This window comes from Spermophilus citellus (assembly GCF_964194105.1).
Source record: "Spermophilus citellus genome assembly, chromosome: 10".
Classification (NCBI taxonomy): Eukaryota; Metazoa; Chordata; class Mammalia; order Rodentia; family Sciuridae; genus Spermophilus; species Spermophilus citellus.
In genome coordinates, this window is record NC_138197.1 from 103,029,859 (window position 1) to 103,052,111 (window position 22,253).

The window sequence follows — 22,253 nt, forward strand, 5'->3', positions numbered from 1 at the left end:
AGAATAATCAGAATCTTAATCTGTATCTGTCTAAAGCCCTCAATGTCTCCACGTACCAGGAAGCTATATTTTCCCATGAAATTCCCTGTAATGTTGTAATTCTGAATATAGAAACAAATGACATTTTATATTGTTCTTAATATACCAGCTATAATAAATAACACAGAATTGCTTTTTCTCTTGTGAATAACTTTTGGAAAATAAGGAATAATTTTGAAATATAATTTTCCATATTTGGTCTCAAAGGGATTTGCTTGTTTTTACTAAACCTATTCAGATGTTAAATTATGGGAATGACAAAGCACAATAAAAATTCTAGCCATAGGAAATTATGTATGAATTGGTCAAAAACCATGCTATTCCATAATTTTGTACTTTTCCTATGGTATACTTTCTGAACAACAGCTTTTTCACACATTTTGGAAAATGAGTGAATTTGTGATTGTTTACAGCATTTTTTGTCAATGTTTTCTAAAAACTAAAATAATTTTTAGCTACTTGTGTTTTATGTTGCAAATTTATTACAAAACCTTGTGGTTTTCACCTAAAGTTAGAACTCCGGCCTTTTTTCTTTCATATTTTCTCCTCTTAAATGTAAATATTAATATTTTGGACTAGGTTTTTTGGCTTGATTTTTAAAACTAGCAGAAGAGTTTAATTAAAATAAATTTTTATAAATTGAATATTCAAGATCATAGACATTAAACAGGGCACAATATTTTGATTAGATTAATTCTGTCTCTAGTGTTAATATAGACTGTATTCTAATAGAAGGAGAGAAGTTGTTTATTTTATATCAAAAGTTGTCCTAGTGGAAGTGTAGGGAAACAATCTCCATGAGTCTCTTAACATTTTTTGAACCATCTGGAAGTATGGTGCTAACTGCCCTTTAGGTCTAGACATCTTTTTAAAAATATTCATATACCAAAGAACTTTAGAAGATAGAAATAGTTCTCTAAAGCAAAGGGCAAATTTGTTGCCCAGTATAATAAAGATGTTTTCTTGTAGTGCAAAGGGCAGTTTTGTTTATAGCCAATTATAAAACAATTTCAACTTCCTAAGCTTGGGGATTCTCAGCTGTGATACAAACCAACCATGCATGGGGCCCACATGTCTCCTTCACTTCACACTTGTTAAAACTGAAGGAAGGACCAAGAAAACCAGCACAAACTCACTAATAATGTTCATGCTCTTTGCTGTGCTATGAATAAAGCCCTTTGTCTCCATCTGAGGCATCTTTTTCTGCATTGATAAAACTATATGAGACTGGCTTCTACCTGAAAGTAGGATAAAATTTCAAACCTCATAATTCTTGACATAGAAAAATTTTAAATTCACAATGTATGAACCCACAAATGAGTACATGAAACCAAATAAATAATCATTATTGTTGTATGGACTGGTTTTTTTTAAAGATTCTAGAGATTTATTGCCATCTTTTTGATTGATTCATTTTATGGAATGTTGTTAGTCACTGTGTATTATAATTACATAGTAATTTTAAGAAACACTGATTTACAATATTTTAGAACAATAATGATGTTTCAAATTGGTCTGACATTAGTTGTGGTTTTAACATAGGAATTATGTGAATGAGCACAATCAAACCTATCCCAGGAAACATGCCATTTTCCATATCAAAAAGAAGGAAAGCCTTGGAATTGTACAAACCTTGGCTCAAAAATCAAAACTGCCTTTTCCAATATTGGTATCCATGAATGAAACAAGAATGAGATAGTATTGTTTCAGTTCTCAAATGATTTCATATTTTTGCCTCACAAACTATCAAGACTTTTATTATTATAAGTTGGTTGAGATTTAAAGTGGTAGTAGTCAGTTTTTCTGCTTATTCAGTTTTATCTCCACCATCCCAACCTATATTAAATTTGAATCACTTAAGAAAAAATGGGCAATATCTTTATAAAATATTTAATATAATGAAATATATTGGAAGCAAATTTTAATTGCCATTTCTTCCACATAAATTAATAAATTTTCAATTGTATATGGTCTCTTAACCTTAGGAAAGATGTTCATAGTGAGTACATAAAAGGAAAGCAAAAGTTTGAAAAAAAAGGAAACTGAAAGTGCTGAAATACTTTTATGTCAAAGAAAGACTATATGAATTTCATGATATTAGAAAGGTAAATTTGAACAGAAATAAATGAAGAATTAGAACATTTAAGAATTATATAGCACTTTCATTTTGAAGATATAAAGAAAACTATACCAATCCTGCTGAAAGAAACATAAATGAAAATATAATTTATAAAAAAATATGTGAATTTATTGTAACATGAACCCAATCTGATAGCACCTGTATTACTTGGCAGAACTGAAAATACAGCATTTCTGTAAAAAAATACATTTTTGAATAAGACATTATGAGAAAGAGCCAGAAAAAGAACAGGTATCAGAAAATATTATACAAGTAATTTAAATATGAAAACTATTAGGCACAAATTATAAGATATGTGCATAAACTTTCTGTAAATAACAAAACTACCTTGGAAATATCTTCTGGTGAAAGATTTGGGGAAGAACTGAGTATTAATTTCATCAACAAAAAATAAAATGATTGAAACTAAAATCTCATGTGAATATAACTGGAAATCAGAGCTAAAGAAATATTGAATTTTAAAATATGTGAGAAGACCAGATTTAGAATATAGTGCAGAGAATTAAAGAGATGAAAAATTTAAGAGTAAAAATAAAAAATTAAAGATGATTTACATTATATCCAACTGGAGTTCCAGGTGGAGAGGCAAGATAGATCCAGGCAAAGGTAATACCTAATAAGATTTTGAGTAGAAATTTCCAAACTGAATGAAAGATATCAATTCATAGATCCAAGAATTTGAGTGAATCATAATGGAATGAATTTTAAAATAATTTCACAGCTAATATGTCAATTACATTTTATTGATAGAGTAATTTAAAAAATAATTTTATTGCTAGATTCATCAGAGTAAATCCGAAGAGTGTAAAAAAGAAAATCTTCCAAAATAATAAATAAAAGACAAGTTTTCTTCACATAAATTGCAGTTATACTGAGAACTGATATCTTAAAATCAATAGAAAAGAGTAGAAGATTATCAATTATTTGAAAGTTCTATGAATGAGAAAATGTACAGGTGAACTAGAATACATATTTTAAAAATATCTTTCCAGAATAAGGATAAAATATAGATATCTTCAAATAAAAATTATGTTTGTTACTTGCTGATCCTTATCAAAAAATTATTTTAAATGTATAGGCTTTGGGAGAGGGCAGAGTCCCATATAAAAGATCCAAACTGCCAAAAGAAAAATTCATAGGGAGGAAAATATGTTGGCAAATTTGGAAAGCAGTATGGAGATTCCTGGGAAAGCTGGGAATGGAACCACCATTTGACCCAGCTATTGCCCTTCTTGGACTATTTCCTGAAAACCTTAAAAGAGCACACTACAGGGATACTGCCACATCTATGTTCATAGCAGCACAATTCACAATTGCTAGACTGTGGAATCAACCTAGATGCCCTTCAATAGATGAATGGATAAAAAAAATGTGGCATTTATACACCATGGAGTATTACGCAGCACTAAAAAATGACAAAATCACAGAATTTGCAGGGAAATGGATGGCACTAGAGCAGATTATGCTTAGTGAAGCTAGCCAATCCCTAAAAAACAAATACCAAATGTCTTCTTTGATATAATGAGAGCAACTAAGAACAGAACAGGGAGGAAGAGCAGGAAGAAAAGTTTAACATTAAACAGAGACATGAGGCGGGAGGGAAAGGGAGAAAAAAAAGGAAATCACATGGAAATGGAGGGAGACCCTCATTGTTATACAAAATTATATATAAGAGTTTACGAGGGGAATGGGATAACAAACATGGAGGGAAATGAATTACAGTAGATGGGGTAGAGAGAGAAGATGGGAGGGGAGGGGAGGGGGGATAGTAGAGGATAGGAAAGGTAGCAGAATACAACAGACACTAATATGGCAGTATGTAAAAATGTGATGTGTAACCGATGTGATTCTGCAATCTGTATTTGGGGTAAAAATGGGAGTTCATAACCCACTTGATTCTAATGTATGAAATATGATTTGTCAAGAGCTTTGTAATGTTGTGAACATCCAATAAATCAAAAAAAAAAAAAAGAAAATATGTTGGCAAAATCAAGCATAAATTAATGATATGACTAACTATTCAGTGTCTTGTGAAGTTAAGTATAAGTACAGAGAAATATTAATATTTAAGTCAGAATGGAGCTAAGTCAAGTTAAAAATGTTCTATGATTCTTGCATTCCATTAAAAGAGGGAAAACTGGTTAATTTTGGAGTCTATTAAGTTTAATTTATATATTATGATTTCTAAGGTAAAAAATAAATGAATAGATACAAATGATATAATTTCCATCTATTAAAAAGTAAAAACTAGAAATGAAAAAAGAAATTAGTACAATTTACAGCCAAGAAAAATAACATATTACAAGTAGGCAAATAGCACAAAATGATATTATTTTTACCAAATATATCAATTGTATTAGCTTTCTGTCACTCTAACAAAATGTCTGAGAAAATCAACTTAAAGGAGGAAAGATTTATTTTGGTTCACAGTTTCAGAGGTTTTAGTGGATGATCATTTGGTCTTGTTGTTCTGGGACCTGTAAAAGACAGTACACCATGGCAGAAGCATGTGGCAGAGGAAACCTTAATTTCATAATGGCTGGGAATCAAAAGTCAATGGAAAGGTCTGGGATTCCAATATTCTCTTCAAGGGCATGCTCCCAATTACCTATTTTTCACAACCACTCCCCTCCTATTAAAGATTCCACCCCCTCCCAGTAGTGCCATGGGCTGAGGATGAAGCCTTTAACACATAACCCTTTGAGGAACACTTCCAAACCATAGCATCAGTATGTACATTAAATATTAATGGCTAAATAAACTAGTTAGCAAATAAATGTTGTTTATAGTTTTTTTTAACCCAAGAGATAAGACAATTATAAAGGTATAATAAGTTCATGAATAGATAGCATACCACAAGAACACTAATGAAGAGAAAGTTAACAAATAGACATTAGGAAGAAAAAAAATCATTAGAAAACATCATTTCAAAATGATAAAGTTTTCAATTTACCAGGAAGATATAATACTTAGAATTTTTATGAATGGTATAACACAGCCTCAAAAATAAGACAAAAATTTAAGATGTACCAAGAACTAGAAATTTCCACAGTTATGTTGAGATATTTTTAAAGCTACTTATTTCATTAATTTATAGAACAAATAAATTAGGATAGCAAAAAATTAGGGTATGCTTTGATAAATTGAATTAATAAAATTTGCCTTAGTGAAATATAAAGAACTTTTAACAACAGGTAAAGGCCTGTTATCCTCAAGCACACAAAGGATTTTTACAAAACTTTAACTTATACTAGCTTTAAATTAGTTCTCAAAGATTTCTTAAGGACAAAAATCTGTGTAGTGTATTCTCTAAATACAGTGCTTTTAAATTATAAATGAACAATACTAAGATAACTATAAAACTCCTTTCTTTGTTTGAAAATTAAAAATTTGTGAGTGGATGTAATCATAATGAATTGTTTTAAAAAATTAAACAATAACAAAACATTATATATGAACAATAGTTGGCCTGCAGCTCAGGAGGCTCAGGCAAAAGGATTGTGAATTCAAAGCCAGCCTCAGCAATTTATCAAGGTCCTAAGCAACTCAGTGAGACCTTGTCTCTAGATAAAATACAAAAAGTGCTGGGGATGTGCCTCAGTGGTTAAGCATTCCTGAGTTCAATCCCTTGAACCAAAAAAAAAAAAAAAAAAAAAAGTTAATGAAAAAATTGTACAATACATCAATAAAGACAAAATTATTTTGAAAAGACTAATACATTGGATGCACTTTTAGCAAGTTTGAGCAAAAAAATAAAAAAGAAAGCACAAATAACTAGTATCAGGAGTGGAAAAGGGTAGAATGCGAGATGACAGAAACTTTAAAGCTGAAATAAAGTATAATAACTTTATGGCAATACTTTAGAAAATTTGGAAGAAATGAAAAATTCCTAGAAAAATATAATTTACCAAACTTACCCTAATCCTAATCATAAAGCTAATTCTATGGATAAGCAATAAAAAGTTACAATCCATAATAATATTTTCTACTCAAATACCAAAGAATCTGTTTAACAAAGTATGTGTAATACCTTATGGAGGAAATAATGAAAAATGATTTAAAATGCCAAGAAATATTTAAATATACCTATGAATTGGAAGCCCAATTTTCAAAGATTTTAAGGCTTTCCAAATCAACTTATGGATGCAGTGCAATCTCAATTAAGTTCTAAAAGAACTTAATGTAAATGAAATTGATTAGCAGAATCTAAACTTTGAGTGGAAGAACAAAATCCCCAAATACCAAAAACAATTCAACGATGATCAATAAAGTGAGAGAACTTGCCATACCAAACATTACAACTTATTAAAGAACTGCAGAAAATAATACAGTGAATTTAATATGGTATGGTATGGTATGGTAAATAGTTAGGGTAAGGAAAGGTAAGATTTTAGAGTTAAACACGGAAATGGAAAATGGCAAGCCAAAATAGAAGCCATGTATTTATACTTAATTTGTATTATAATAAATGTTTTCCAAATCCATTGAGAATAGGTAGGCTTTTCAATAAATCTTGAACAGTTGTATATACTAAAGTAAGTAATTTTGTATACCTTAATGATCTTGAGTATATGAAGCAAAAATATAAAATGCATTGAATATAATATGGAAAATATATTTAAAACATAGAATATGGAATTATTTCTTTAAAATATGCAAAATACTGGTCATTTTGATAAATATATTTTCATTAAAATTACAAAACTCCATGCATCCAAAAATGTTATAATAGTAATGAAATGACAACTCATGGAGATAGAGAAGTTAATTTGTCACACATAATCATCAACAAAAGGTTTGTATCCAGAATGCGTACATAATCCCCCCAATTAACAAAACACAAATAGCTCAAGAGCAAAATGAGCAAAACAATGGTTTTAACAAATATTCCACAGAAGTAGTACAAATGACTCATAAACGTATAAACAGGTAGTTAATCTCATTTGCAAACAGAGAAATGCAAATTAAAACCATAAATTTAAAAACAAGAAAAAAATAGTCAAACAAAACTAAATGCTAGGATATGAACCAACAAAACCAATATTTTGCTAACTGGATATAATTTGGTGTTCTTATTTATAAAATAGTTGGACACTCTGGTGGAATTGAAGATATGCATACGCTGTGATCAGTCTAATAGATTCCTATATGTATTGCCAGTAGAAACTCTTGTACAAGGATAGTCAGGGCGGTGTTTGCTTAGTAGCCAAAAACTACTTCTATTTTTTTATGAAAGTATATTTATGAATTAGAAGATCATAAATTTTGAATGCTTAAATTCTCCCCAAATCAACTTGTGGATACAATGGAGTCTCAATTAAATTTCACCAAGTGTTTATGAAGTTGATAAGTGGAATCTAAACTTTGTCAGAAGAATCAAAGTCCACAAATAGCCAAAACACATTTGACAAAAATGAATAAAATGGAAGAACTTGCTATATGAAACAACTCAACTTGTTATAGAACTGCCCATGTGTCTACCAACAAAGGAATGGATAAGCTATAACAGGTCTACACAGTGCAATACTGTACAGCAATAAAATGGTAATTAAATAGATCTATACACAGCAATGCAGGTAAACCTCATAAAAAATTCTAAACAAATAAAAGAAAAAAATATGTACAGAGTTGCCCTATTTATGCATATAGTACAAAATCAAGGAAAGCTACATTATATGTCTTAAAAGCATAGGAGGTAAAAGTCAATCAAGAAAGTTAAGATTCTAACCTTCAGTATAGAGGTTAAATTTAAGAAAACTAAGAGATTTTTGAGTAGGACTTCTGGTGTGCAGGTTGTGTTCTGTTTTTGTTTTTTTTTTTTTTTTGATCAGAGTTCCCATGGACTATTTGTAGTATTTTGTATAATTTATACATGATTTCTATAGCTGTATATATTTTATAATATATTTATAAATCTTAGAATGATATACATATACTACATGTAATATTTTGTGGGTGCCGTGTCTCACAATAAAATAAAAAAGAGCTTCTATAAATCATTTTTGCATTAGTACTAGTTTAATATTAAAGTGAATTTTGTAAGGAAGATTATATAATGCTTCTGTTGACTTCTTTTTTTTTACTCATATGAATAGATCAAAATGCTTTTAATAGTTGTAAATTAAAAGTAAAATCCCTGAAAGAAAGACCTGATTCATCTACAATGAAGTTCTGATATGTAAAATGAAAGTTTGTAAAGATAATATAATGAACAATTACAATTTTTTTCCTCATGAAATATCTAGTTTAAAACTGCTTAAATATTCAGCAAGCTATGGCAACACTCAAATTGTGAAAGTAAACTATATTTACTTATTTCTTTTTATTATACAAGTTATATTTTAATATATATTCAGTATTTCAAATGAACATCTCTCTGTAATGAAGATCTGTATTTCAGTTGACAAATATAAAAATTACTATATGTAGATATAAAGAAAATATTATAAATAGTATAGATATAGTAAGTGCATTATGAATAGACATATTTACTATGAGCATTTCTGTTATGTAGGTATATAAAAAATCTGTGATCACAGTAATATAAAGAAATGTTCAGTTGGGTATTTTAAGACTCTGTATTACTCTATCATTAAAGTATCAATATAATACCACTTATTGGCCACTTTCGGAACTAGTAAAGGAAATTAAACTGCTTACTTGACCCTTAAGTAATAAATATACATGATTGAATAGAATCATAGTTGTCTTTTTTATCAAAGAGTAAAACCTTTACACAGATCAGGAATCTAAACTCTAAAGCTATTTTTTAAACAAGTAGATGAAAATAATTTTTATGTGGTCACTATGACCATTATTCTGAAAAACCAGCCTATTCACATCATCACTCTCTTTTATTCTTCTATTGGATGGACCCTAGTTTGAATGACCTACCATATTAACACTCCCTGAGGGAGTCTAGGTTAGATAGAGGAGTATTTTGTAAGGATAATTAAATTGAGAGGGTGAAACAGGAGAGAATTGTGTCAATGGAACCTCCTTCATGGTTATTATTAAGCAAATGCTAAAAATTATTTGAAGTAACCTAAAATCAATTAGGACCATATACCCTTCTTATGTCTTGAGAATTATTTTTTTTCCTTTTAAAAGACACACTGGCATCCTTTTATATAATGAAACAAAATATATTTTTTAGAAAAATGTCTATTCTGTATTTCAAATTTTGGTAAGGGCAACTTCTTGAGCTCACCCCCAGAAAACTACTCTAATTTCATGGGGTTAATCTTAGAATTTTCCCCTCCTGCTAGTGAGCCCCTAGAATCTTGGAGTTGACTCATATAAGTTGTCTTACCTCCAGGACAGCTAAGTCCTGTCCTATGCCCATTGAAAATGGCATTAAGGTATTGCATAATGGAATTCATTTCATTTTCTTTAAAAAATAATAGCAATATGGCTACCATTATTAATTCCTTACTATACACTGAACACCATCTGTGTTAATTTTGTATTATGTTTATATTGAAAGAGGAAAAACCTAGGTAATGAGAAGGTAGATAATTTGTGTAACATTGACAACTGCTTATGTGAAAGTTATTTCCTAGGCTGATACTAAGCTAGATGAGTTATATCTCCTACTTTCACAAAATGAATTTATTTTATAATTAACTTCCACATGTCAAAATTCAAGAGCTCTTCTAATGGAAAATGAAATGGTGTGCAAAATTCATAGAACACAGTAGAAAATTAATTTAAACCCCTATTGGTAAGGAAGTTCTAAAAGCAATATCCTGATGACACTTTTATTTGTATTACTTAGAAATAAATAAATACCAGGATAGAGACAGAATCGATATTACTAATTTTTCTTTATGCCTCAGACTCCAGTAGGACTAACTCAGCATTGTTGCTGATTTTGTCATTTTAAAACTTTAATATTTTGTTAACAATGGATGTTGACATAATTTTTTACTTTAAAATATGGCAGCATAATATTATTTGTTTTATTACTGAGTTTTTTGGTACAACCTTTCATTTTGTACCTAAGGCAAGTATCATTGTTCTCTTCACCTTACCTTAGTCATAGCCTTGGTAACAGCAAGCATGTTTGTCTATGTCTGACTTCAACAAGGTAGGATTCTTCCTGGTTATGTGGCAGAAAGGGAAGAAAACAAAAATCTATCCTTATATAGTATTTGATATTACACTATAGAGATATTAGCAAGTTGATACAGCTCAATGTATAGTATAAATTTGTAATATAAATGTTGAAACATTTTGCCATTTAAGTAATATTATAGATAAGTCAAATACAAAGTACTTATTATAATTGGTTAATAAGCAAAACTATATTTACTTGGCAAATGGATTTTTCTATTATTCCAGGCGGATTCACTTAAATCTAGCAATTCTTTAATATGAAAAAATAGTCTTGCAAAATCCAAATATTTTAAAAGATATAATTTAGTAACTCATGTTTATTTTTCTTTGTTTTCATAAAGGTCATTCATGTACCTTATGTACCCCATCCCCAAAACAAATCAATATTGAAAGTTCCTTCAAATGTCAAAAATAGAAGATTCTGTCATTCTAATACATTTTTTCCAACCCTCTCTGCCATAAAATATAGTGAAATATGTAAAGGAGTGATTAATGCTGCTGTTAGCCTTTGACCTTACATATAGCACTGGCTCTATTCCAAAATTTTCTGTTTTTAAAATTTTGTAGCAACAATCCTCTTCTTTATTCATGAAATCATTTTCCTTAGTGATGAATTACATATATATTTAAATATATTTATAAAGAATAGGGATGTTGCCTGTACACACAAATGGCTCTTAGAGAGTTGTTGGTCTCTTGCCAGTGCTGTCAGCTTTCCAACAGCAGATTGGATTGGTTAAGGAAGAAGCCATAAACAGCCTATCAACAAGTATTTATACAGATGCTAATGAACTTAAAATTCTGTTAGTGTAACATGTATGCCAAATTCAAATTTTAGTTTTGCTTTATATGTGAGGTATGATGCAATAACTTCTTTTAATAAACACATACAGGCTGCCTATACTTTGTGATGTAATTGGATTTTTAGTTTTTCCAGTGTAAGGTAGGTACATAGAATCACCCATTTATTAAAATTATCAAAAATATTTCCATTACATTTCCAATATGTAGAAGCATTTTGCTCAGCCACCATCATGTTTTCCAAAAGCTTTTGGTAAAGAAATGAACTCTTCTCTGTCCATGAAACCAAAAATATTTTTACATTCTATTACTGAGAGAAAACATTAAGGGAAAAGAAAATAGTCATGGGAAAGTTTCCATGTGCATTAAAAATATAAATACTTAGCTTATTTTTATGTGACCTAAATGATAATTGAATCATAATCTCCCTCAGTGTAGGATATTATACTATATTGAAAATTTAGAAAACTGATTTATTTGAAGCATATGGGTTTAATGAGTACTTTTATTTTGCTTTTCATGAAGAAAAGAATAATATTTCCATTAATTTAAAAAGTACTTCATTTTTTTTGTGAACTTCTTAAAGCACTTTCCTCTAGGATTATACTTTGTGGACATATGAAGAGTAGTTTTTTGTTTGTTTGTTTGTTTGTTTGTTTTAGTTCTGTGTCCTAATTTGCTATCTTAATTGTCAGTTTTTATCCCGATCTAATTCTGACTTTTGAAGCTGAAATTTCTGTTATAATAATTAAGACAATCATGCCCAGACATGTATTATCCTTTTCAATACATAGGTTTGTCTATATGCTTGAATTAGTCAGCTTTTTTTGCTGCTGAGATCAAAAGACTTGAAAAGAACAATTTTAGAGGAGAAAAAGTTTATTTGGCTCTCTTGATTTCAGAGGTCTCGGTCCATAGATGACTGGCTCTCTTCCCTGGAACCAAAAGTGAGGCAGAACATCATCATGGAAGGCTGTGGGAAATGAAGAAAGTTCAGGACTTGACACTCAAGACCTCTCCTTACCAGGACAAAATATAAACCTCAGAGCCCCCAAGGACTCACCTTGGCTAGCCACAACTTACCTGCCTACAGTTGTCACCCAATTAATCTCAATTAGTGAATTAATGCACTGATTAGGTTAGGATTCTCATAATTCACTCATTTCACCTTACACTATCTCACACATGAGCTTTGAAGGGACACCTCATATCTAAACCATAACAATGCTAAAAGTCTCTACATTACAGATCTACTTTTCTCAGGACAAAAAGAACATGCATCAACTGTGGCAGTTTTTCCGTTATTTCATCATTATTGATTGAGTGTCACACTACTATGAGAGCTTATATTATAGAAAGCAGAATACATAAATTGGAAGTATAATGTAACGAATGTTGTCATGAGGTATAGAATGAGCATTCGTAACGTAACTTAAGTAAGGAATGCAGTGTTGGAAGATCAGGGAGCTTATCCCAAAGAATGTAATTTCTAAACTTAAACCTGAAGATCCAAAGCAATAATACCATTGGCAATGTGAATAATCCTAGTCCTAGAAAACTTTATGGGCAAAGATCTATGGACAAAAGAGAACACTCTGTATAACTACAGTATACCTGGGGGTTAAGGCAGGAACCCAGCAGATGTGTCTCAAGGGCTAAACCAAGAACCAAGGAAGTGGAGAAACAGTTTTACCCATTGGTTTGCAGTGCTTGTGGACTACCTAAAAAGAGAGACTTTGGATACATGTCTCAGAAAGAGATAAAAATGGTGACTGAAAACTTTGACAGAAAATCATTTGACAGGGACAGTGTACCCTAAGAATGAAATGGGATCAGAATAAAATTCCAGAAAAGAATCCTGAGATTGCAAGGGATGACAAAAACAGAAGCCCTTGAAAGAGACTGAAGAGTTTGGCCTAAGAATTAGAGAAAAAAAAAAGCAGAGTATAATGCAACAAAATCCAGAAGAAATAGCCTTTGAAGAAGGAAGGAGTAGACAACAGTGTCTAATTACTGTAGAAGAGTCAGTAAGATAATAACCCCAAAAGATCCCCAAAATTCGTCAACATTGTTTTACACAGTTCTGGTGAAATGGTATTACAAGGAAACCATATTGAAGAGATCTGAAATGTGAATGGCAAATAAGTCAACAGAGATTGACTACAGTCTACTATTTCAGGAAAATTATCTGATTAAGGAATGAGGAGAGGGATAGATAAGAAGCCATTTTTAAAAGTTATTAAAAATACAAAAGAATATGTTGACAAGAGGTTCTAGATTATGTGGAAGGGTGGGATCTAGAGCACAGGTTAGGGTGCTAGTTTTAGGAGAAGGCGTACCTCTGATTGTGGCAAGTAATAAATATGCAATTGCACATGTTGCCATATACAAGCCTGCTCCTTCCAGTACTAAGTGAAGTCTGAAGTAAAATGGTTAAAGTTGTATGGAACTAGATTAATGGGATATTCAGGAGGCAGAGTAGATCTAGTTTCTGTTAAGATACTGGTACTAAAGGAAGGACTAACCAAGGTCTACTACAGAATGTCTGGTCTTGGTGATATGGAAATTCAAGAGGAAAAGCAGGCATCAGAAAGAGAATGATGTAAAGACAAGTGATTTTGAAGTATAGCTGGAAATAAGATATAGGAGCACAAGAGTAAGATAGAAGTTACTAGTCCTATAGATAATACCTAGCCTTCTAGGCTGCTAGCTCTATGAGATAAGAAACTTTGTCTATCTAATCAACTATCATCACAAGTCCACACAATGCCAGGCAAGAATCTATAAAGGAGCTTAAAAGGGAACATAAAAATCTTGTTTCCTGAAGGTCTATAAAGAAGACACTCAGGAAAAAGGAAATGGTCTGTATAGTTGAATTCAGCAGAAAAGTCAATGAAGATAAGGAGTAAGAGTGCTTCTCAGATAAAACAATTTTAGGCCTTCCTAGTAAGCACAGTTTTAATTTAGCAAAATCAGATGGCAATAAATTAAGGAGAGAATGGAAAGTAAAGGAATAGAGTCAGAGAATAAATTTCTCTTTAAAGAAATTTTTATGAAAGACAAAAATATGAGAAGAATCTAAAATTTGTCCCAGAAATTTTGTTATATCTCATGTATTTTATTGAATTGGGAGATGCAAATCTATAAATTTTAAAGGAAATGACATATAATTTAAAATATATTTACCAATACATAAATATTCATACCTAGAGAAAAAAAATGATTCCTCTTTTGAAAGTAAAGTAGATACTAAAATCAATGGACAAAGGAAAACATTTGTACCAGTAAAAACAGAGAAAGGATTTACAGTTGTTAATTTAAAACAAAAACGAAAATACTCAGATGTAGTAGTTAATTGGAGAAAAGAAGAAAGATTTTTTATAATATACAAGCTGAAACTAGTTAATAATCATATGAGTTAATCTTAAATTTACTAGAAATAAGACATATATTAAGACCATAAATTAAGACAATATGGTTGTCAAAGTATCAACAGCTTTAAAATATTATCATGTCAATGTTGAGTAAGGGTTTGGTGAGAGGAGCAATTGCCAGGTAAATTGGTGAAGTCTTTATAAAACTATTTTTCAATATAATATTCTACTTATAGATCATACACCACTAAATACTTATAGACATTTTCTTTAATTCCATCTTTTAAAATGGATTAAATAATTGTGATAATCAAAAATCTATCATATAACCAGTTGGTAGATTATTTAAGATGATATTTCTATTGCATATAATGCATTTGTTATAATACTAACTGAAAAATTGGATATGAAGAGTACATGTAATTGCAATGTAAACTAACAACAAAACAAGCATATACGAAAAAACTGAAAGAAAATGCCTTAAAATGCTATCTAGTGGCTGTCTTTGAAGGTGGAGTTCTTGCAGATTTCCATTTATTTGACTTTTTACTTTCTAAATTATCTATAATGAGAATTGTTATTTTGATAATCAGAAATTTATCAATTTATCTAAATAAAACTACTCAATGTTGTGTTTTGAAGTAAAGAAGCATACAGAGAGAGTAGTAACTAGAGTACAGCCAGAATCAAAGAAATATAATTTTTTCTTAGGCTTACGATACAAGAAATTGATGAACCAAAACCCAGAGATGTAAGAAAGGACAGGTAAAGGGGTTAGTGTTCTGCAGGCAGAACAATACTTCCTTTCACATTGAAAGGAAGGATTCATGGAATAGCCTGACTAGAGAACTATAAGTATCTGTTAAGTACTTCAGGTCACCATTATTCTTCTTAAGATGCTAAAAGCAGGACTTATGCATGTTTCAGAGTATATCTTACTTTCTGCTGCTCAATGGCAGGAGTAATCTTGAAAAGAGTTGCCTGAGAAAGAATCATTTCCTTCAGCATTTGAATTGCAGTACTTTCAATTCAATCTAGCCAACTTCACCACTGTGTTTGTTCTGTTGTAATGTTTCTTATGTCAAGCTTGTGTCAATATACAATCTATGTCTTAGTGAAAAAAATAGTTAATATGAATTGGACTGTTGAAATGAAAGCTCTCTTCTTTACCCAGGAATTGTTCAGAATCTTGACTGAGTTCTGATGTAAAACCACTTAGGGTTTTGGAAGTGTTATTGCACAGTTTTTCCATAGTGTTTTAAAAGTGAATATTGCAAGTACATGTCACTATTTAAAAAAAAAACAGAAAACAAGAGATTTTTTTTTATCTTAACTAAAGTACACATGTTAACAAAGGATTTTTCCATATCAAGAGTAGGTAAGGTTCTAACCCTTGGTCTCTGTTGATTATTAGGGTCACTGAGTCCCAACTATTTTCTGACACTGCCCTGTTGGATCAGTATATGATCTATCAGCCAAGAAAGATAAAGCAGAAACTGGTGTTCTGCAGAGGAGAGACAATTGTGTGCAGTAAATGGTTGTGACAACACCAAATCTCCTCTTTGATTGAATCTGTTTTATAGTTTCTGTGTACCCCTAAGGCTATTGTTCAAAACAGTTCTGCTCACAGATACAGTGGTCATCCCTAGCATGTTAATTATTCCTCTATAGCAACTTTGGAATTATTAGCTTAAGCTCAGGAAGCTTGGACTGTGTCCATTTTAGAAACACATTGTGGCATAAGAAGTGACAGGAACTTAACTTTGGTAAGTAAAAGTTTAGAGAAATAAAACATCCTGACTTTTAGCTTTACTGAGAACTGATCCAACATCTCTGTAAGTTGAATATGAGCCATTTCACGAATTATAACAGTAACTTGTATAGAAAAGAAAAGGTGTTTTAGATGTATTGTTTTCCATTTATTCAGAATGATGCATATTACACTTTGTGTGTATATGTTTGAGTGTACATGTACGCATTGACCAAGCATTCAGCATAGGCTTTTCACCATGTTTTATTTTCCAAACAAATTGTAGTTATGTTGACTTATTGTGTTCAAACATCCAGAGTGAAATAATACTTCAAATTTAAAAGTTGAACATTTTAAATAACCAGGTTTCAAACTTAAGTATTTTGAGATTAATTATCATGTGTTAGTTCCACAAAGTGTCTCCCTCTGGTATACTATCAATAAAGCCTACAAAGCTAACAAGCTCCTAAATATGGTAATGGCTCCAAGAAAGAAATGTATAGTATTGACAAAGCAGCAATATCTGCAGTTTTATTTTTTAATAAACACACACACATATATATATGTGTGTGTGTAATATATATATATATATATGTGTGTGTGTGTGTGTGTGTGTAATAATTTTTATATTTGATTATAAGGGTTGGATTTTTCTTTTCCTTTTTAAAAAAATACATTATATATTTGTTACCTCTTATTCTTACCTGGTATAATTTCTCACCTTTCAAATTTTTTCCATAACATCTTCATTGTTATGCTTTTTCTATTCTTGACATAGCTGCTATATCATAAACACAGGTTCCTTGAAACCTGATATAGATTATATTTCTAGTTTAAAATATTATATTAACTTACACAAACCAAAATCAGTTTTATATGATATTCTGCCTCAAATAAGTTCAGTATAAAGTCTTCATATGGATAAAGCTAGTATAAGAAAAATTAACTTTAAAGGATGCCTAAATATACATGATAGTGATACATATTCTTTTTGTATTATCTACCAAAAATAACTCTGAATTTTCTAAATAAAAAATAAAATAAAGCCTTTTAAAATGTGGGTTACCAAAAAACATTCTCTTTATTTTCCAAAAGAGTTGGATCTGAAACTCAAGCAGAGTGACTGACATTATTTTTCTTACAGATGGTTTAGCTACCATGAATTAATCATTACATTTTTTATTTCTTGTGGTGAAATTACTAGCCTCAACTGAATGACCTGGCCAAAGTTTGGTCTCTTTAAATTACAAATAAACAATCATATCTCTTTCCCAGGTAAGGAAGAAGATTTTATCTACAAGGATACTACTGCAAATGAAAAATTAGAAAGGAGTAAAGAATATACATACCAATGGCTTCATACACAGGTTGGGGTTCATGCAGCTAGTTCCAGAAATATGAAATGGTGAGGTCATTTCCTTTAAATTAGATTTTTGTATTGTAAACATACCTTGAAAAGTGAAACCTGGGTTAATTGTGTAAAAGAAACATGACTTTATAGCTAAAGGCTTATATACACTACTTTCCCAGGTTAAAAAAAAATAGCCTTTCATATAGAAGAGATTCAATCACTCATTATATTTTTCACCATAAAATATTTGGGAAGAGCTTTATTCGTAATGCTTAAAACCAACAAGTGAATCATACAAATTATTTTGTGTCTAAAGTAAAGGTCTGAGATCCATTAACTGTTTCTGAGTGTAAAATATGTTGTAGGCTGTATTTTAATTTATTAGTGCTATTATAAATTTGTCAATTAAGAACTTAATTTACCCCTTTTAATAACATATATGAACTAAACTTTAATATACAGTGAGTTCTATCCATTTCCTTTCAAAATGTGGAAGTGATATGATAGCAAAAATGAAAATAGAGTAAAACATTTTAGTCTGAATTGTCATATTTCATTATAAATGAAGAAAGTCAGAATAAAGCCATCCATATTTCAGAATTTTCATTTTTTAAATACTCAAATTAGTGGAGGCTTTTTATGTTAGTATTAATCAGTTTGACTTAGTTCACAGCATAGCATCTTTGGAACTGTAAGCATATTTAATAGAATCCATTTAATACCATCTTAATAACCCAATATAAGAGGTCTTCTTCAGAAATTTAAAAGCCTTAGTATAGATGTAGTATAGTGAAAACTTTTAACAAAATGTTTCAGGGTGAATTTTAGATATGTTTAACATTTAATAATATCCTTTACTAATAAATAATCTATGTAAATATGATAAAAAGTAAACAATTGTTTATGAAATTTCTCATATGAAACTATAACACAATATATAATATTTTCAAGAACATATGTTTTTGAAAAGCCAAATGTAATTGTTTTGGTTTAAAATAGAAGTTTATTATAAACATGACAATAATCTACTAGCATCTTTCTTAAAAGACAAAGGATAAGTAAATGTGAATAAAAACTTTTTCTATAATTTATTAAATTTAATTATTAATAGTTTTAAGATTTTACTCTTTGATGGGTTCTTTTGAAAAAGAAGGTGGTTTACAGTATGTATCAATATTATGACAAATTTAACTTAAAATTACTATTGAAAGATTTGAATTCGTGCTTATCTTTCTATAGAAGCTAATTTAAGAAAAATATTATTAACATTTTTTAAATAATGATATCTCCTGATTTTCTTATGTGAGCATTTCTTTCATGTTCTTCCTATACTTTCATATTATAAAATGTTTTCTGTTTTTGTCGCCACATAGCAATCACTTCTTGCCTGAGTTAGATCCAGATGTACTTAATGGTGGAAGAGTCCAACTCGTGGTAAGAAATGTGTTTAAAGTTATGGAAACATGGTGTAAATACCAGTGCTCAATGAATGACACTTTAAAATATGCCCACAATTAAACTATAAAAATGAAAATATAACTCTATTTGAAGTAATGTCAAAATACCATGTGGTAAAATAATAACATTTTTTCTTGACTTCTGATATAACTTTACGTTATTACATTGCTTTAAAGTATGTAAAAATATTCACCTTTTTATATTATAAAATAACATTATTATGAATGGGAAGCTCAATGAAATTATTTTCTTGAAAATTTTAGGAATATAATTCATAGACTATACTTGATGAAATGGCAAAATATTCTTACAACTCAAATAAACAAATCATACAAAAATTAACAAATACTTGGGAACTCAAGCACTCTAAGTAATATAAAGTAGAGTATTACATACTTCATTAAGTAAATTATTGAAGCATAGAGACAACCAAATTCTAAATATGGTGACCAAAGTGTAGACTCAAGGTAATAGAACTGCATGTACATTGCTAAATTCCATTGTACTATATGCTATTAGAAGGAAAACTATTTGAACAGAAGAAGAATGTCTAATATTTGATCTATAAAAATAGATCCCATAAAATGAGATTTTTTTAGTGTGCTTCCATAAATTTCCAGAAAAGATGGTACCTTGATCACTGACTGAAGTGTGTAGTCTCTTTGGCAGGTAAAAATGTATGCCTATGGTGAATCCATCTATACAATAACTTCCATTTAAACCAACCAACTACTACCTCTTTCTCAGATTCTATATTTGCCAAGAAAATTTATTATTATTTAGCCTGCCATATAGAATTTTGCATGAAAAGATGATGTGTTTTCTGATATGAATGAATATTGTGGTTTCCAGAACAGTTATATTCATCATTCTTGTGAATAGGAGTTTTCCTAAAAGAGGAGTAAAAGATAACATAATAGCTAGCTAAAACTATGTTGCTTATGAAAATATATAATCCATTCACAGATTCAAAATAATCACTCATCAAATAATTTTCTGCACTTTAATGGAGAATACACTAAGAGAGTATCAAGCAGATTACTCGGAAAAATTTATACTTCAAATTAACACTATGTCTTATTGGCTATGATTTGACACAGATTGTTCAGTACACATTGGAGCACGAATGAAGAGTATAAACGAGGTGTAGTGGTACATACTTATAATACCAACAACTAGGGAGGCCAAGGCAGGAGGATCACAATTTGAAAGGCAGCCTCAGCAACTGAACAAAGACCTAAATAACTTAGTAAGACCTAGTCTCAAAATACAAAAATTTTTTAAAAAGTTGGGGATATAGTTGAGTGGTTTAGCACCCCTGGGTTCAATCCCTGGTATAAATAAATAAATAAATAAATAAATAAATAAGTGCCATGGAATCCAGTATAAAAAAATTTAATTATTACACTTACAAAAGTGGTTGAAAACAGAGTGGATAGATTACTGATCTAATGGTTACTTAAAATTAATGCTCTGTCATCAGTCCTCTTTTTATAGACCTCTCTAGTTCCTCTGTGTATGAATATATGACAAGTAAGTGGCAACAATAAATGCTTTTTCATATATAAGAGATACAGTTGAACATTAAACAAGGTAAACTGTACTGGAACAAAAAATACACAGACGGCTTTTGTGTATGTGAGTAGAGGCAGTGTAAGAGATCAATAAATTAATATCAGAAGGATAATGGGCTGACTGAAGGCCCAGAATAGGTATATTGCAGTGTATTCAGGAATGAAAACACTTTCCCACCTAGGACAGGAAACTAGAGGCAGATAATTGCCCAACTGAGACTAGCCCCTAAGAAAAAGAACAATGAAAACAAATGGCTGCAACTGCAGCTAGTAAAAAATCTTCAGAGGGGCTGGGGATGTGGCTCAAGCGGTAGCGCGCTTGCCTGGCATGCGTGCGGCCCGGGTTCGATCCTCAGCACCACATACCAACAAAGATGTTGTGTCCGCCGAGAACTAAAAATAAATATTAAAAATTCTCTCTCTCTCTCTCTCTCTCTCTCTCTCTCTCTCTCTCTCTCTCTCTCTCTCTCCCCCCCTCTCCTCTCTTTAAAAAAAAAAATCTTCAGAGATAAATAACACCCATAGTAAAGGACAGAAAATTATAGAACAAAAATGATCAACTGTGAGTAAAGTCAGATGAGTAGACAAATGAACCACCTATAAATTATTGAAATAAAATTATTTAAACGTAGTCTAGGATGGATACAGTAAAGAAGATTAGTGAATTGGAAGATTACTTACAGAGGAATGGTAATTAGATAGCCTGCTAAGTTCATATCAGAAACAATGAATTTCAGAAGATACTGGATGTGTTTCTTACCAATAGGAATAAATATAAATAGCATTAAAATACTGTTCTCTAAATTTCAAAAATGAGGACAGAATAAGGCATAAACATTCAAATTCTGTATTTTGGATAAGTAAATAATATGTCTCTGTCTTCTAAGCAATAGAAAGAATATTGCATGAGAGGAATTAAAAATGGAAGGAAAATATTATTTTTATTACTTTCAAAAAGATATCAGAAGGCATGTCAAAGATGTTAAAAGACAATTATGTTGTCAGTTATATTAAATGATTCCCCAAAGTTCCAAGATTTTCCAGAAGACAGTCATATTTCATGTTCTCCAGGAAATATACTCTGAGATTTTTAAAGTTGAGTACAGAAAGTTTACTGAGGAAAGTTTTCAGAAACAACTCCTTTGAAAAATGAAAGAAGTAGGATTGAACTGAGAGAGAAGAGTTGTAGCAAAGGAATGAGTTCTGGTAGTGGAAGCACAGTTGAGGCCAGAGCAACAGGATTTATACTCCTGTATCTCCTCAAGAGAAATGTGACTTGGGCAAAGCAGTTCTCTTCAGCTAAGACAATGTTATATAGAGGAGACAGGTACAGCAGAGAGCCATTAGTCAGCAACTCTGTCAGCAACTAGAAGTTTCTTAGTTATTAAACATGATGTAGGTAGGATATAATATTAAGTTTACTATTCATGGATTTGTCAACTTATTGTATAAAATATATTAATAGTCTTCAAATAAATGTATATATTTTTTAAACTCAACCAATATTATAGTTCATTTCTTGAGGAACTTGAGAAAACTTCTCTGAAATGTGTATTGAGAAATAAAATAAAAACAAGAATATATATGTCAACTTAGAAAAATAAGAACAACTTTTGTCACAACACATGAATTCTTAGTACAAAGCTAA

At 30.4% G+C, this 22,253-nt stretch overlaps 1 protein-coding gene across 1 annotated transcript in view; it reads left to right on the forward strand.

Moving 5' to 3' along the window:
* The window catches only part of LRRIQ1 (leucine rich repeats and IQ motif containing 1), a gene marked incomplete at both ends in the record, with an annotated part of 179,846 nt that overhangs the window by 151,815 nt on the left and 5,778 nt on the right, over positions 1-22,253 (forward strand). The window contains 2 exons of the mRNA XM_081311448.1: positions 17,498-17,627; positions 18,947-19,007. Coding sequence (XP_081167574.1) covers positions 17,498-17,627; positions 18,947-19,007 — 191 coding nt within the window. The remainder of the gene's footprint in view (positions 1-17,497; positions 17,628-18,946; positions 19,008-22,253) is intronic.